The following is a 17,137-nucleotide window of genomic DNA, read 5'->3' as shown; positions in this document are numbered from 1 at the left end:
TGGAAATTTCTTGGTTACAGTAGCAAGACAGAAACAAGATACACAAGATATTGTAGACCTAGGTAAAAAAAACTGGAGCCACACACAGAGAAGTTGCTTGAGCAGAAATTCCAGTTTTCTTTGAATAATCAAAATAAGTAAAGTGAGTGATAATGAAAAAATGGGACCACTTTAATAATCTAATGTTTTCAATTCAAAGGTGTCTGAGTTCAGTAAAACCAATCCAATGCAATACCCCCATAGCGGTTGTGAATTGTGTAGATAGGATATGATAGCAAATTAATATTCTGAGTTGAACTAATTACGATGACATTGGATGACATGATCTTTCCATTCATTTTCTTTGTAAATCCCACGACAGGTTTGCTTTTTATCAAACTCACGACTTCTTTGTGCCATCTTCTAGCAGTGAACTAAATTCATTTAATCATATAATAACCTTTTCGTGATTTTCAAAATGCCCTGACCTTATAATTGCATTCATCTTTGTGTCCCTGAGCCTTCTTCGCTGAAGAGAATTGAAATTCCTACTGCTTCAAGAGTAACTTCTTTGGCCTGTGTGATCCTGAGGAATTAATCCAAAGGCGCTAATCGCTGCCCCCCGGGATACTGCTAATCAGGATAATAGCAGAGGCGCCTTTGGGAATACAGAGACGTGAATCGTCTTCACACTTGGCTTCTGCCTTCTCGCCGTTGGCTGACATGCGGCAGCTTGTCGCTCGTGCTCGCTCTCTCACCTCAACACGGCTGCCCTTCATTCCTTAACACCCGCCAACTGAATTATGTGCTCGTCGATCGTGTTATAAATCCTCTGGAGGTCCGCTGTCAATGTTTGCGACTCTTCCAGCAAAATATCTCGAGGATGTTAGCAACTACATTTGCAGGTTTATACCAACTCTGCAATTCCATGCTTTTGCACGTATAGTACCGTATTTTTCAGACTAAAATTTGCACCCGAGTATAAGTCGCACCTGAGTATAATTCGCACCACCCAAAGAATAGAAAATAACGACGGAAAACCGGAGTATAATTCATATTTTTGGGAGGGACATTTTTCATTTCGTCAGGAACCAAGAGTAAACATCTGTTCAAATAAATATAGTAAATGGAGAACAGAGATCTGCTAACATGAATGTTTTTCAGATAACTAAAGCAACATAACAGGATGTTGAACAGAGAGGCAATAAAAAAACACAAGTCCCATTTGAATATTAGTCGCAGGCCCAGTCAAACTATGAAAAAAAAGGAAGTTTTTCATTCATTCATTTCATTCACTGCCTTTTGAAATGAGACGTCCAATCCATTTGTACTCGGAGGGTTGGCAATTGAAGGATCACTTGAAAGGGCATTGGGTTCAACAAACCGGAGAGCTGCTTTTTTTTTTCTTCAGATGGTGCAAATATTAATATGTCTCTAATGTGGTGACACCTACAGACAACCTGGTTTAACAGAGCAGCTGAATTTGTTTTCATCCTTTTCATCTTGCCCTCCCTCACCCCCAGCCGAGTTTTTCATCTGAAAGCGTGCTTTCTAGCAGGACTAAATCTCAAACAAGAGCTCTTTTGTTAGTTTGCCCTCTAACAGCCAGGAACAACTTGTCAACCCCTCTTCAGTAGCAGAACAAGATGAAAAGAGGTGAAGGGGATCCTTCTGGCTCCTTCTCCACATAAAAAAGACATTGTTTCGAGGTATTACAGTGAATATGAAACCAAATACATTTGAGTGTTCACATTAAAAAGGAGGCATTACAAAGCACCGTGGGGATTTTTTTTATTGTAATTTCTCGGCATTATTTTGTATTACAGTCTTAATGCTATATATGGTATTGGATGATTTAATACCTCTTCAAAATAATCGAGGATATGGGGACTTACAAATGCCATCGATTTGCGAAAACTGTTCAGTAGATAAAACCATGCAACAGAAAAAAAGATCATGCTGATTTTCACCTTGATATTTGGCTCTGAACAAAACGATGAGGGACAAACGTCATAGCTGCGAGAAGATTCTTCACTTTGACGTCAGTGGGATATTTGTTTGGGGTAGACAGACGCCAGCCAGGCATCTGTGACTGTCACAGGGCACTTCCCATTGCTAAGCGTAAACTTTAAGTGACCTCTGTCCACCGAGAAGATCTCGATGACACGCGCCCCAGGCCGGATCATTTACACTGATATGCGTTGGATGCCGCTAGGAGGAGAAGAAGAAGAAAACTGAAAACTGTGGCTGGTGGCCAGCTGAGGCATCAAACACGAACACTTGTTTTGGAAGCCATCCCGTCGTTTTGTAAGCACGTCGAGGCAAGCCCACCGGACGCACTTGGCTATTAAACCGTCATGAATGGATTGGCTGATGAGAACCTTGATATTTCTTTTACAATTCAATGAAATGGGACGTTTTCTCTTGGTTAAGGTGATCTAATAATATGATGGCTTCAGGGCACTGAATGCAGAGGGTGAGTAACAAGACCAAGTGGGACATGATTATTCAATTCCTGTGAATTTATTTATTTTTTGGGATATACTGAGGAACTAATCTTAAGTGACAAGGTTGCATGCAAATGGGTTTTTAAACCGATTATGAAAATATGTTTTCCGCAATCAACATTGCAATGTATTGGATGGACGTTGGCTCGGTCCTGTTTCTGTGACCTCGCACATTTGCTTTTAATGCTGGCAGGACACGACTAAAAATTCTTGTTTGACCAATTTCCTTCTTTCTAGGTTCACATTTTCTCTTCTAGCAACCGGCTTGTTTTCTCCTGGCTGGCGTTTCCCTTTTTTTTCGCCCGTGTAGTAACCTGAAGAGAAGGCTAGCCTGTTCACACACAAAAAGTTATGCAATTGACATATCCACGTAAAAAAAGATGTTCTATATTTTTGGGTGATTGGCCGCCACTTTTGTGAGGACCGAGTGAGAAGCTTCTTGCCGGTTAGACTGGCCCGAGTGAGCGTGCGGCAGCTCCGTGAGGGAGTGGAAGTGTTCTGTCATGGTTAAACACCGGCGCCTGTTCCTGATTAAGGACCATTTGTTTCTGTCAGAGCACAAAGCAACAGCCTCCTCCCCGGATGATAAATAAGTTTGTGGATGGGAGGATGAAAGGGACATGTTCATCAATGAAATACTTTGACACTGGGATGTTCTTTGGAACGCTTTTCCCCCCAGAAAGTAATCACCATCCGTTTTAGGATGCAATCTGGTGAAAACACATGAGTTTTTACTTTGGGCTTTGGAAAAGTTCCCCCACAACATTGTCCAAGCAATCACAGTTCACAGTAAAAACAACTTCAAATCATGCAGTGGGCGCGCTAGGCCATGAGTTGGAAATGGAATACTATTTAGCGCCATCTGGATTTTTCAAGCTTAATTCATTCCATTTAGCAAAACCATTTTTTGCTATGAAATGAATGCAAATGTTTTTAATTCATAATATTTGATCACCAGTACAATCCCGGATTCTGGCTTCTGTGGGTTTTCTCTGGGTACTCCGGCTTCCTCCCAAATCCCAGAAACATGCATGGTAGGCTGGTGGAACACTCCAAATTGTCCATGGATGTGCCTCAATGGTTGTTTGTCTATGTGTGCCCTCGGCTAGCAACACGTTTTGGGGGTATATCCTGCCTCCTGGGATACCCACAAGCACCCCTTGTGAGGACGAGCTTTCCATTAGATGATAGAATGATTGATCCTGGGCCTGCCTAAAGGTTTTTGGAGTAAAGTAATATTGTAATGGAAGGTATAATGAAGCAGACCCAAACTTTTTTTTTTTTTTTATGCAGGCATAATTTGCACAGAAAGAAAAGAAGTATATACAAAATAGCATTACACAGAGTATATTCAATTTTATATATTTATCTGTCATATCCTGTCATAGTGCAATTGTTTACTATACTTATCTGCTTGCATTTGTTTTTCTACTGATTGCCACCCTTTCCATAGGTGACCAAAGTTTCTCTTTGTTTACTATTTGGAATCTAAATCTTATAGTATTAATCATCATCATCATCATCATCATCATGTATTTGATGAACAAATTTTAAATTAAGACCTACTGTCCAAATGTTAAGTATCTCGGATGATGTTTTTGCCAAACTAATGGTCATTTCATTCCAACGATGCTTTGCTCTCATTCCTGCACGCATGCATTTGCATGCACACATGGACATAATGGTAGACATACATCAAAAACCAAGTAGCGACTGGCCGGCCTAATGCTTGTTCTTTTTTCTTTTTTTCTCCTTTCCAAATAGCCAAGATAAAGACTGAAAGGCAAGTGGTAAGCAGCAGCAGCAGCCTGGCTTCTCCGCCCTCCCCGAGGGGATCGGATGTTCTCAGCCGTTATAAGCAAGCAAAGCTGGCGGCCGGCAGACCGTCTGGCTCCAGAGCGGTGCGGGCGCGGCAACGCGCACGTACACGTGCACAATGCCAGACCTTCTGTCATGAGGTTTGCTTTCACTGAGGTCAGCTAAACAAGCCCGGAGGCCTCCAAACGTGGCCACGAGGCTCCGCCGGCGTCACACGCTCATGACAACACACTTCACTTTATTTCCTTCCTCTGTCCTGTCAGTGTCTTGTTTGTGTTGTTTTTGTGTGTTTGTGTGTGTGTGTGTTCACTCTGTCCTGCTCTAAATTACATCACGTTCCACCCTGTCACCTTAAAGTCGTGACTGGACCAAAACTGTATTCATGCAATACACAGTACTGTACTCTCTGTTTGGTTCACTGCTGTATTCACCCATATTTGAAGTATTTTTCTCAATATTATTCCGATGACTGAAGATCTTTGCAATAACAATTTGAGTACAGATGACAGCGTTTTCATACTGTTGGTCCGGCTAATGAATTGAAAAAAACAGATGACCATTTTGGAGATCATTTCAATATATAGTATATGAATGACTCCATGTCGTTATAATATGAAATCCTATTTTTTACAATTACTTTTGGATGACTTTTATATTATTTCATTTCTAATCATCACATTTAGTGTTGGTCTTCGGTTAAACATTGACTAGCATGGTTTGATCAACTTTTACTAACCTCACTTTGCGGTTACCCCAGCCTGACTGCATTCATAAAAGAACATAGTAACTTTTTTTTATGACTTATTCCTGCTGTGGCTGTTTTTGATTTCACAGTTAATCCTCTTCCTCGTGGCCCACCTTTTAAGAATGCATCCACATCCCCCTCCTTTCCCCTCAACTCCTCTGATGTTCACCTAAAATAGATCTACTCTCCATTAAGTTTACTTCTCCTTGGGAGGTTGGAAAGCAAGAAGGTTTTGTATATGTGGAATAATATTGAGCATATATATATTTTTTAAAAGTGGTGGAAAAAGTGTTTCACTTTAAATTGCCCGTAGGTATGAGTGTGAGCGTGAATGGTTGGCTGTCACCTTGTGCCATACAATTGGTTGAAAACCAATTGAACGTGTCCCCCACTGCCTGTAGTTGGCTGGGATGGACTCCAACACCCTCGGCAACCATTGTGAAGATAATTGGTTGAGAAAATGAAGAAATAAATGAGTTTACCAGTGCTTATTATCACGGTAGCGCCCTAAATCATGTTTATTCTCCTACAGAATACCCTAAAAATGACTTATTCATTCCACTCTCTTTGATTAAAACCACAACGGGCCATGCCCTCGGCGTCAGTCGTCCATGTTAAAGTCTGCTCTCATGCCAACTAAGCCATTTATATGTTTCACAAAAGCAAATGACTAGATGACATCATCTCCCCAGCCTCATCGCCTTGAGCGATACCAACAAATACAACAATAAATTGATGAAACAATTAAGCGGTAGAAATGATCGTGCGCATATTTTGTAACTTGCACATTTTCTACTGAAATAGGTGATTCCATTTTGAGTGTGGGATAATGCAATGATGAGTAAATGATTGCAGGGCCTGAATGACATCGCAGCATATTGGAAACACTCTGGTTCAGATCTAAAAACAACAAAGTGCGCCCATATTTTGTGGTCATATTCAAGATGGACAACTTTTAGATTGGGCTGCGCAGTTCAAAACAAGCTCTTAGCTTTCCTCCCACTCATTTTACTATTTCAACTCGACCCTATTTTTCTCCATGTTTTCCTTCTCACTCGGCCACGATCGACCCCCCCCACCCCCCTCTTTCTCCCTGTAAGAACTGCCCTCAGATTACTGAGGTTTGTGGAGGTCTTTAAGAAACATGTGTGTCTGGTTGAGGGCGGTTGATGGGAAGTTCTGCATCAGGCGTCACAACCTCATTTCTCCTAAGAGGAAAGATGACAGTAAAAATGGCAAACTTCAAAGCAACCAAATGAATACTGCCATAGTGTATTTAATATATAAATATATAAATACAAATATGTATATATATATATATATATATATATATATATATATATATATATATATATATATATATATATATATATATATATATATATATATATATATATATATATATATATATATATTATGAGTTTTAGAACTTCATAAAGTGAACACAAATAAGTAGTCAAAAAAATATTTATATACTATAAAAAGGAAGTGAAAAAAAGAAAAACATACATAGTGATAAAGTCTTTCTTGTTGTTTTATTAGAGTTTCATGAATAGTTTGCCACTCTAGTATAGTAGTATATCTGTTGTCTAGTTTTTGAAAAACAAATGTTACACTGCCATCAAGTGGATTTGAAATTAACTGTCACGTGAGCATGAAAATCTACAATTTTACAATTTTTCAAGTACAGCTAGAGCAGCCACATGCAATATTTTATTTGGAGCACCTTTTTCCTGTCCACTCATCCTCTCCATGTATTCACGACATAAATTAATCAGTGCATTTTTTTAGCTTTGTATGTTTCTTTGTTTTAACAAATATATTCAGCCTACTATAATCCACTGATATAAATATATACGGTTACTATTACTACTGGTTGTAAAAAAAAAAGTATGTAAGTGCTTTGATTTGCAAACTACAATCTCGTTTTTAACAATCAAATCTTAATTTTAATATATATTTGATAACAATTTCTTGGCACTCCTGATGGAGAACTAATTCACTGCAAAGTTTCATTATCCAGTATATTTTGTGCATTATATTGCAATGCTAAATTCATTTTTATATGTATCTAGAAATGTAAACATACTTCCTTTGAGCTATGCTATCAGAAAAAAATGCTGCTTAAATACACTCCTGAGCAAGGAACAGAGAGCACAGTGGAAAATCTACAACATTCAGGTTAAAGCAGCATGTCATAAAGGCAACTCTAATGAGCTAGACATGTTAAGAGGGGGAGCAAATGGCTTACATATGGATTTGAAAAATCACAGGCATCACAGCTATGTTGTGCATTTAACTCATTGTTTGCCATTAAGAGAGACAGACGGGGGATTACATGGCCATCAATGTCAATGGCACTTGAACAAGATCATTCGCTGACAGCATCTCAGTTCAATTGCATTACACGTACAATTATTTCCCTTTGAAATACATCCAATTTATGTGGAGCAGCTACAATCAGTGATTTTATGAGACCTATATTGGCTCTTTTGGCCCTAAAATCTGCTGATCGTGCAGGCCTTGAAAACAGTGTGGTGCCGATGCATAATAGATACAAGATGCAACAAGCTTGATTGCTTTATTTTCCTTTCTTGTGACCACATTATATCGTCTGTGAAGCCGCATTAAAGTCCATTTCCTTTGCATCCTAAACATGATGAGGCGCAAGTCTTAACAAGGAACTGCAGGGCTATAAAACCAAATGTGTTATGAATTCAACTACATCATAAAACCTAGGAACGTCAATTGAATAATAAGATAAATACATTTCTGGATTCTTCCCACACGGACAGTCATGCACACGTTAAATCTAAATTATAGGGTAGAAGAAACCTAAATGTTTACCCAAAATACTGAAGGCCATGATCAAGGAGTAGCGTAAGAACAGAGAGAGGCCAATCAGCACTTCCAGTGCCCCCAAGCACTCCGAAATAAGCAAGTTTTAATGTTCAAGAGCAAGACTTAATTATCCATTCACAAGCATATTGCCAAAGGGCTGTGACTATTGCAACCTAATAGAAGCCAGCATTCTAGAACGTGCCATCAGAATTACTCACTGCATTACACACTATTCATAGCACGTATTAACACAAGCAATTTCATGCATATGGATACAGTGGCTCTTAGCGGGGGAGCTTCTGATTGCTCGGAAACTAATTTCACAATCATTAGTTTTGGAGGAGGAGTGCGTGATAGTCTGCAGCAGATTGTAGAAGATGACAACTTCCTCTCCATGTTAAACAGAGAGCTTCAATAAGCAAATATATCGGGGGGCATTTTTGAATCCTATTGTGATAAAGACGTTTAATAGATATTTGGAATCTGCTATTTGTAACCAGGTGCATCTTTTGAATGCAGGCCAAATGATGCCAAGTAGGTATAGCCTGAAGGAAAAGTTAATGAGTCATGGCCAAGTACTGCATCCCATCCATATGTAAGTCGGGTTGATATTTTGTAAATCCCCTGATTCAACTTAATTCTGTTATGGGCCACTGTACACAATAAACATGTAAATTGAGTTCATGGAAGAGACTATAAATCAAATCCTTTGATTTATTGATTAAATCAACACTGATGTTAACCCAAGGCAAAAAATAGAAAATACATGGCATGGAATTGCTAAATTATATTGAAAACTACAAAAGGAATTTGCGACTGCATTGGTGATTGTTTTAATGCCATTGCCACAATACAAGTAGAATGTATATGAATCCAAACAAAGTAAGGACACGCTCTAAACAACAATAGCAATATTAAATGGATGCAGCTAGATGGCAGTGTTAACTCAGGACTTACATGGTATAATCAGCATATGACTGCATGAATTTTATGTAGAATAACTGAATATCAAGCGTGAGGTAAAATAAATGACATGCATTTGAGACATTAAAAGGGGGATATGTAATAGATTATAAATATTGATTTATTTCAGCATCATTTGTCCGCATACAGCGAATGAATGAGTAATACTATGGTATTTAAGAATACAGTATCTAGTGATGGCAGTGTGCAATAGTAGGCAGGGGACATTTTAGAGTATAATCTGTTTCTTAATTGAAAAGTGGTTTTTGTAACATCATTTAAAATTGCAAGACCGCGGTGTAAATTTTAATCAATTTGAAGTAGTAATATCAAACCTTCGGGGCGGGTACATCACCTATGGAGAGGGATTTGAAAGGGGGTCATTGGGGGGGCTGTGTCCCACATTTGCAGGTGCCACCATCTGGGAAGTTTAAGTCATCGCTGCAAGCAATAGACATTTTGTAAAATGAGTGAAGATGTAAAATGCAATAATGGACTGCTCGCTTTTGGATGTGTAGTATTGAAAGAACCCTCTGGCAACGTTGTAGTTGGGCTTAGTCACCAGAAGGCTACATCTAATTCCAGTATTTGTAACATTTTGCTTTGAGCTGTTTCAAAAACCTTTTTTATAATGTAGTTTGTGACTCGATAATGCGATAATGATCCTATTTGAAGACAGCACAAAGGCCACATTTGTGTAATTGCTGCTGGATCCTTGTTTAAATGTTGTTGTGATACCCGAGCAGCTGATCACATGCTCCTTGTTTCCCATGTTGCTTTTGAATGCTCCATCACAATGCCATTGTTACACATATGAGTGTGTGCACTCATTACTTATTCTCAGAGTAGCGCAACCTTTTGTCCCAACTCATTCCTCACTGGCTCCGCAAGACCTTTCCTAGACCTGCTGTGGCCCATCTGGCCCCCAGTCTCACACAACCCCCCTAAAATCCCCTCACAAGGACACACGCAACATCTCTCCACACCAGCTGTCCGGCTCATGTCCCCCCCTCTACTAAAGGTGCTGGACATAGATTACAGCAGGGATGTTCAAATGGGTGCTCGAGGGCCTCTGTGGGTGCAGGTTTTGATTTAGCACACACAACTTCGTCACCCATGAGGTTTCTACTTTTTTCCTGGCAATTTCGAGTCTATCAATGGTTATAATAATGTGTGGAGGTATGCTTAGTTGGGGGGCAATGACTACATATTAGTAATTTATTTGGATGCATCTAATGATTATCTCATTTGATGTATAATTGACAGCAGGGATCTCCAATTTATTGGATTGGCAGAGGTTGGCTGTGAGTTTAATTGGATTGAGATTGTCAATAGCAGCCAATAAGGTAACAATCAATTACCTTATCGGGTGCTGTTGACAGCCCAATGCGCCCAATCCACTTGGACAGGGAGGGCTGACAGGACTGAAATGTAAACTGAACGTCTATTGCTGTCAATGAAAGGCAATGAGTTAATGGGCATTTTAACAATTGGATCAAATCCTTTTTTTTAATTATGAGTCCCCCTTAGAAATATTTAATTGACTACATAAAATGCATAAACAAACTGAATCTGATTAAATTGTTAGGTTTATCAATGACAAATGTTTACATTAATGTATCCCCCCCCCCCCCCCCGAGTTTTAAAGTTAATACCATACATACATACAACATACATCAACAATACAACTGCAAAAGGGTTTGGTTCTCACCAGTCATTCTAAAAATGTATTTCTAATCCAATGCAAGAAATAAAGCAGGTTAGTCTTGGCTATTTCTAGGGAGGGGAGGAGTATTCTTAAATCATAAATGATAAATTAATGCGGGTTGAAATGACAGTCATCCTTGTGTTTATGTGCTCGGTGCAGGTGGAGCGATGAGGAGCAAGAAGGCGGGGCCGGATGGATGGATGGATGGATGACAAGCGGATGCTGCGCTCCTCTCTGGCCGACTCTCAGTCGACTTGAGCGGACACAGGCACCAGCGTAAGCCCCTCTCGGTTACCAGCATTAGGGCCATTCTGGGAAGTCCAGTCGGAAATTTTCCGACTCGACTGGCTCATCGGACAAAAAAGCTTGTGGTATTTCTTTTAGCCTCACATCGGAGATATTTATTTACTCGAACGGGCGTCGATTTCTTTGGACATTTGAACATGTCCATATTGCCGTTCACGCCTCCCATAGTGAAGAGGCTCCTCGGCTGGAAGAAGGGGGAGCAGAATGGCCAAGAGGAGAAGTGGTGCGAAAAAGCTGTCAAGAGTCTGGTGAAAAAGTTGAAGAAGACCGGCCAGTTGGACGAGTTGGAAAAGGCCATCACGACACAGAATGTCAACAGCAAATGTTTGACGATCCCGAGGTGAGGAAATCGACAGCCTGCGCCTCTCTAGCAGTTAGCATCTTAGCATTAGCATCACCAATATTACAGCCTAAAATGGGTTAATACTGGACTGGGTATACTTGCAGTAATGCATTTAAAATGGCTGAAAAAGCATGGGATCTAATCTTTCTTGTGATGGCGTCTCAGTCTTTGATATGTCATATAATCATATGCTGGATAACCCACATTTAGGGAATAGAATAATTGATTATATACTAATGGGTCAGTGTCTTAGCCTCATCGCAAGGTTTGTAGGTGCAAAATGTCCTTGTTTCATGCTCCAAACCGGTTTGTGATCATAAGAAGGTGAGAATAAATATAAATGCTGTTTTTTCCCTGTTAGCCTTGTATAATGGAGAGAAAAAGTAGGGTTGCCAACTTGCTTGGTTATGATGTTTAATACCAAAATGACAAATTACACATTATATTCAGTACGACGTGGGGTCTAACATTAGATGTGTAAATATTTGTACTGCTTTCTATGTCCATCGGGGTCAAATAAAAACTGGGACCAGGTTTGAAGTCCTCCCTTTAGATTCTTGGTCACAGCAGTGCTGTATGGGAAATAGTTTCTTTTTTTTTTATAAGAAAGTCTCTTTTATTGGCAACACTCGTCAAAAGTATGAGTCAAAGAATGTTTAGACTGGACTCTATATATAGTAGTTTGGGAAAGATGAAATAACATTAACAATGACGTGGATGCGAGTACTAAAATTGTGTACCTGCCAAGTAATTAATTGGAATAGAAAATGATTGAATGGATATTAAACAAAAGCTAATTCAAGGTTTCACAATATTTGAAGGTTCTAGGAGTGAACTGTTTGTGTGTTATGTACACCTTTCCGAGAAAGCCAACATTAAAATAGCGATTTTGGGTGGGAATCCGCTCCAGGCTGTGGGAGGGTGTGGGCCAATGTTTGGATTGTGGGTCAGATGTCGCAGGTTTCGAAAATCACAGCTGTCTACTAGAGACAATCCAGGAAATCGTTTGTTTTATACTTTAACCTCCACTTTTCCTTTCTCTCTGATGTGGAAGAAACTGCATCAGTTCAAGATATATATCCTGAAGTAAGCTAAAAAATAAAAATGGGGGTGGAGTAGTGATGTATACATAGTATGTTTTTACCCATATCTCAAACCAGTCGTGTACAGTGACACGTTTTTTTGTTGTGATTGTTGTTATCAGATCACTAGATGGCCGACTCCAGGTGTCGCACAGAAAAGGTCTTCCTCACGTCATTTACTGCCGCTTGTGGCGCTGGCCCGACCTGCAGTCGCACCATGAGCTTCGGGCCGTTGACCAGTGTGAATACGCCTTCCACACAAAGAAAGATGAAGTGTGTGTGAACCCTTATCATTACCAGAGGGTGGAGACGCCAAGTGAGTCTGGCTTCCAATTTCCAATCAGAAAAAGTGGTCCCCGATAAACATAAAATTTGTGTCTCTAGTTTTGCCGCCTGTTCTGGTTCCAAGACATACAGACATCCCTGCTGAGTTCCCACCACTGGATGACTACAGCCCCTCTATCCCCGAGAACACTATCTTCCCTGCTGGTATAGAACCACAGAGCAATTACATACCTGGTGAGAACAAGCAAAATGTCCCTTGTGGATGTGAAATATTTGTATGATAATAATAGCACCATCCAAGGAACCTAAGGATACTTCTATTGATGATTAATGTGATTATTTGTTAGAAACTCCCCCACCAGGGTACCTGAGTGAGGATGGCGAAACAAGCGATCAACAACTTAACCACAGCATGGACACGGGTAAATTCACTGTTTATACAATTTCTAGATCTATTGTCTCCAAATATGGAACCAGTGTGTTTGTATTTCAGGCTCACCCAGCTTGTCGCCCAATCCTGTGTCACCCACAAACAATAATCTTGGTAAGTGTGCACAGATGTTTTATATTTCAACCAATATTTTTTTATACATGTATATAATTCTATATAATATAAAAGCAAAAGACATAAGCAAGCTACTTTCACAATGTGAATGTACAGTCATACCTTGAGATTCGAGCTTAATGCGTTCCGGGACTGAGCTCGTATATCGATTTACTTGTATCTCAAATCAACATTTCCCATAGAGAGAGACTTGCTAGAGACTATTTTGAAACAAATCATGAAAATGACGACTACACAGGACCTTTAAGTGATGTAATTGAAACCACTTGTGAGATTCAACAGTAAACCACTTATTGAGCTATGACTGGGGTCATTGTCTGCGTCGGGCGTGCTCAGGTCTGCAGGGAGATCATGTAAAGACAGCCCCAGGTAACCTAATAATGCTAACATCCGGTTGTCAGGCTATTCAATCTGCGCGCAAAGCCAAAAGGAGGTCAGCATTTCATGAAAATAGAAATAATGTACGTAACGTCTCGACATTCCAGGCTGAGGTCGTGGGAAAGAGCCCCAGGATTCCATCGTTATCGGCTATAGGCATATTCAGTTCAATGAATGTCAATCACAGTCGTTATCCTTTCAACTTTACGCTAACTGCTTAGTTTTCTCATTCACAGACCTGCAACCCGTGACTTACTGTGAGTCGGCGTTCTGGTGCTCCATCTCCTACTACGAGCTCAACCAGCGTGTAGGAGAGACTTTTCACGCTTCACAGCCCTCCCTGACGGTCGACGGCTTCACGGATCCCTCCAACTCGGAGCGCTTCTGCCTGGGCCTTTTGTCAAACGTTAACCGCAATTCCTCTGTGGAGCTCACGCGCAGACATATAGGTAATTTACGCTAATACGCACTAGGTAATTGGAATGGATGGGGATATATGATGTCTTATCATTTAAGTATTGTGCCTTAACTCATTTACTCTTTAATGTTAGCAAATGAAAGTATACCTATTTTTTTCATTTATTGCAATGTGACTTACTATTCTCCCTCTTAACTTTTAGGACGAGGTGTAAGGTTGTACTACATTGGTGGGGAAGTGTTTGCAGAGTGTCTCAGTGACAGCGCCATCTTCGTCCAGAGTCCGAATTGCAACCAGCGCTACGGATGGCATCCTGCTACTGTTTGCAAGATTCCTCCAGGTGCATCTAAAAATTTGGATACTTTACAGAACCTTTTGCCCCCTTTACTTAACCTAGGCAACCACTGTTTTAAGGTATACATACATTAAAATGGCAATAAGTATGAACTATGAACTATTGTGTTTAATTGACAAAAAACCCCCAAAACATTTAACTTAAAATCTGGGCCTGTTCCATGTATACCAAGTGGTTTTGTTTTATGTAAGACAACTAATCGGTGGATAAAGGGATTCTTGATACTTTCTTTCATTTTGTTAAAGCACATTTCCTTCAATTTTTTCATCAATATACGTCCTTAGGACCTGGAGATGAAAAATGAATGAATGACATTCAATGAATGTAAAAAATTCTAGTGACTGACTTGATAAAATTGTGGCACTGCTTGTAAACAACTGCTCCATGTTTCCATTCATCACAATCAGGTTGCAACTTGAAGATCTTCAACAACCAGGAGTTTGCCGCACTTCTTGCCCAGTCGGTCAACCAAGGCTTTGAGGCTGTTTACCAACTCACCAGGATGTGCACCATTCGCATGAGTTTTGTCAAAGGATGGGGAGCCGAATACAGGTAAACAGAGTTGAAAACTCCAATAGAAAACATTTGGGGGATGACTGTTTTCATATTTCCCTACCTCAAACCAAGCTTTTAACTCACAGTTGTATACATCTGTCTTTGTTTTGTTTTGCTTTGCGCTTTCAATTTGGAAACCCGCTTTCTTGGTTTAACTTTTTTTTTTAAATGCCATGATGTTGATGGTCGCGTTCTTGAGCACACCGCGGAAGGGATATGGGGGATGGTGTTATTTGGCCAGCAAGCTTATGCCACTTGAGTAATGGCGAAGGAATGTAGCAGGCGCGCAGTGGGAGGTGAACTCATATCAGAGACACTTGCGAGGGGAATTCCCAAAAGGCCGTGGCGTGGCACTTGTGTTTCTGGCACTAGGCACTTTTCGGAGAGCGCGTTGAAAAAGACGAAAAGGTTATTTTCTATTTTTTTTAATTTTTTTATTTTTACAACTTGCGTCAATCGGACATCGTTTATTCACTCTTCTTTTCTTTTTTCGCAGACGCCAGACAGTGACCAGCACCCCCTGCTGGATTGAATTGCATCTCAATGGTCCTTTGCAGTGGCTGGATAAAGTCCTCACACAGATGGGTTCCCCTAGCATTCACTGCTCCAGTGTGTCTTAAAGGCAGTCAGCACGTGAAGCCACGTGAGACTATACTTCACTTTCTCACTCTCTCAATGCAGAAAAGGAAAGAGACCAGGATCTGCCTCCTTTCATTTAATCTCACACACACAATGGAATGCAAATGTTTGAGGACCCCTGGTCTACTGAAGTGGAAGATGATGTCCGAAAGTCCAGGAATCTCACAGAACTGCTTCCAAAACAGAAAATTTGACCAGGGATGCCCATGCAAGGTATACATTCTGCACTTTGCCTCGAACCATGTCAGTGTACAAATATTGTATTATCTGTATTTTTCAGACACATAGGGCCTTTCTTTTTCTTTTTTTTTTGTCATTGAGATATCAACTAGACGTGCATAGCAACAGTCTTGTTCATAGTGACAACACTGACTTAAAAAAATCACCCATGTTGGCATGATGGGACATTTTCATGATGCTTCGAGGAGTGGGGTTAGAAGGAGGCAATTTATTTATACAGTTCTCTTCCCTTTTCATGGTTTTTTTCCCCCCTCAGGAAATGCAATAGAAACCTTACTAAATATTTTTTTTCTTTTCCTCTAAATCTTGACCTTGCCAGGTCAATGTGACAACACATCCTGAGTGTTTATCACAATTATAAATAATGATTCATTTGAATTCAAGCTTTCAACAGGTCATGCTCCAGTACAACTTGTTTTGAGTACAGAATAACCCTAATCAATGTGATAGAATTTGTGTAAAGTGTTTTAAGTACAATGTACTTTCATCCTAAAAAAATCATATTTATGAGAATTACATGACTTGGTGTCTTATATTTTCAATAGCACCATTTAAAATAATAATAATAATATGAAAACCTATTTTGCTCAGTGAAAAATACATTTTATAAGTTATTTTTGCATACTATCCTGCATCGAAATATATTTTTTATTATGCCTCAAGTCAGATTGTACATAACTATTTATAGCTTGTGATTTTCTGTAGTACGTAATGCGTTGATGGAAACGTGACTGCACAGGAATTGACTGTATTGCCCAAGCAGGAGTTCACACGGATGAAGCTGCCTGTTTTAATATTGACACGCCACAACATACGAGTACACAACACCGAAAGTCGTCTGAAAGGTATGCACAGTTGTTACAGCATGTTTAGATAAAAGAAAAATAACAAAAGTTCTTATCACATTGGTTCAATCAACCAATGGGAAACTGGCTCCTTGTAGCTGATGATGCACTTTTACTGTTGATTGGTGTTCAGCTTCTTTCTAGTGATGTATGGTGTCTCTGAGTTTATTTAATTTGACGGTGTAAGGCATGTGTAATCAGGCTGTTGTCCCTGATTATTGTCATTGAAGTTGCCATGTTACTGAATATTAATATTTTCACAGTACAAGAGCTAATCTACTGTATTAAATAAGTTAAACTGCATTTGGGTTGATAGTTTTCTTTTATTGTGGTCTTTAATGTCTCATTTACAAATATTTTTGTCTGAGTGAAAGAATTGTCCTTAAATGACTTTTGTCATGCAGGAAGTCTAATAAATAGATCACCTAAAATACATTTAAATTTTTCAAACTCTTATTTTTATTATATATATTTTTTTATGTCCAAATGTTATGCATTTTAGGTTATTGAAGGTGTAACCACTTTTGAGTGCCCTTAAACAAGCGTGTCTGTATCAGAATAGGAA

General features: G+C 39.6%; 1 protein-coding gene across 1 annotated transcript; it reads left to right on the top strand.

The window, feature by feature from the left end:
• The first annotated feature begins 4,320 nt into the window (after positions 1-4,320).
• Positions 4,321-15,599, top strand: LOC144191760 (mothers against decapentaplegic homolog 3-like). Its single transcript, XM_077710925.1, has 10 exons — positions 4,321-4,444; positions 10,721-11,207; positions 12,415-12,608; positions 12,677-12,811; positions 12,925-12,999; positions 13,071-13,121; positions 13,757-13,969; positions 14,141-14,278; positions 14,701-14,845; positions 15,345-15,599. Exons 2-10 carry the CDS (start codon positions 11,005-11,007, stop codon positions 15,466-15,468), a joined length of 1,278 nt encoding a protein of 425 aa, XP_077567051.1. The 5' UTR covers positions 4,321-4,444; positions 10,721-11,004; the 3' UTR covers positions 15,469-15,599.
• The last annotated feature ends 1,538 nt before the right edge of the window (positions 15,600-17,137 follow it).

This window comes from Stigmatopora nigra, chromosome 2, assembly GCF_051989575.1.
Source record: "Stigmatopora nigra isolate UIUO_SnigA chromosome 2, RoL_Snig_1.1, whole genome shotgun sequence".
Lineage (NCBI taxonomy): Eukaryota > Metazoa > Chordata > Actinopteri > Syngnathiformes > Syngnathidae > Stigmatopora > Stigmatopora nigra.
This window is presented reverse-complemented; position numbering and strand designations above follow the sequence as displayed.

Coding starts and splice junctions, on each gene's coding strand:
- LOC144191760 (XM_077710925.1), top strand. CDS start 11,005: ATGTCCATATTGCCGTTCACGCCTCCCATAGTGAAGAGGCTCCTCGGC. Junction 14,279..14,700: donor TGTTTGCAAGATTCCTCCAG/GTGCATCTAAAA, acceptor CATCACAATCAG/GTTGCAACTTGAAGATCTTC. Junction 14,846..15,344: donor GGATGGGGAGCCGAATACAG/GTAAACAGAGTT, acceptor CTTTTTTCGCAG/ACGCCAGACAGTGACCAGCA.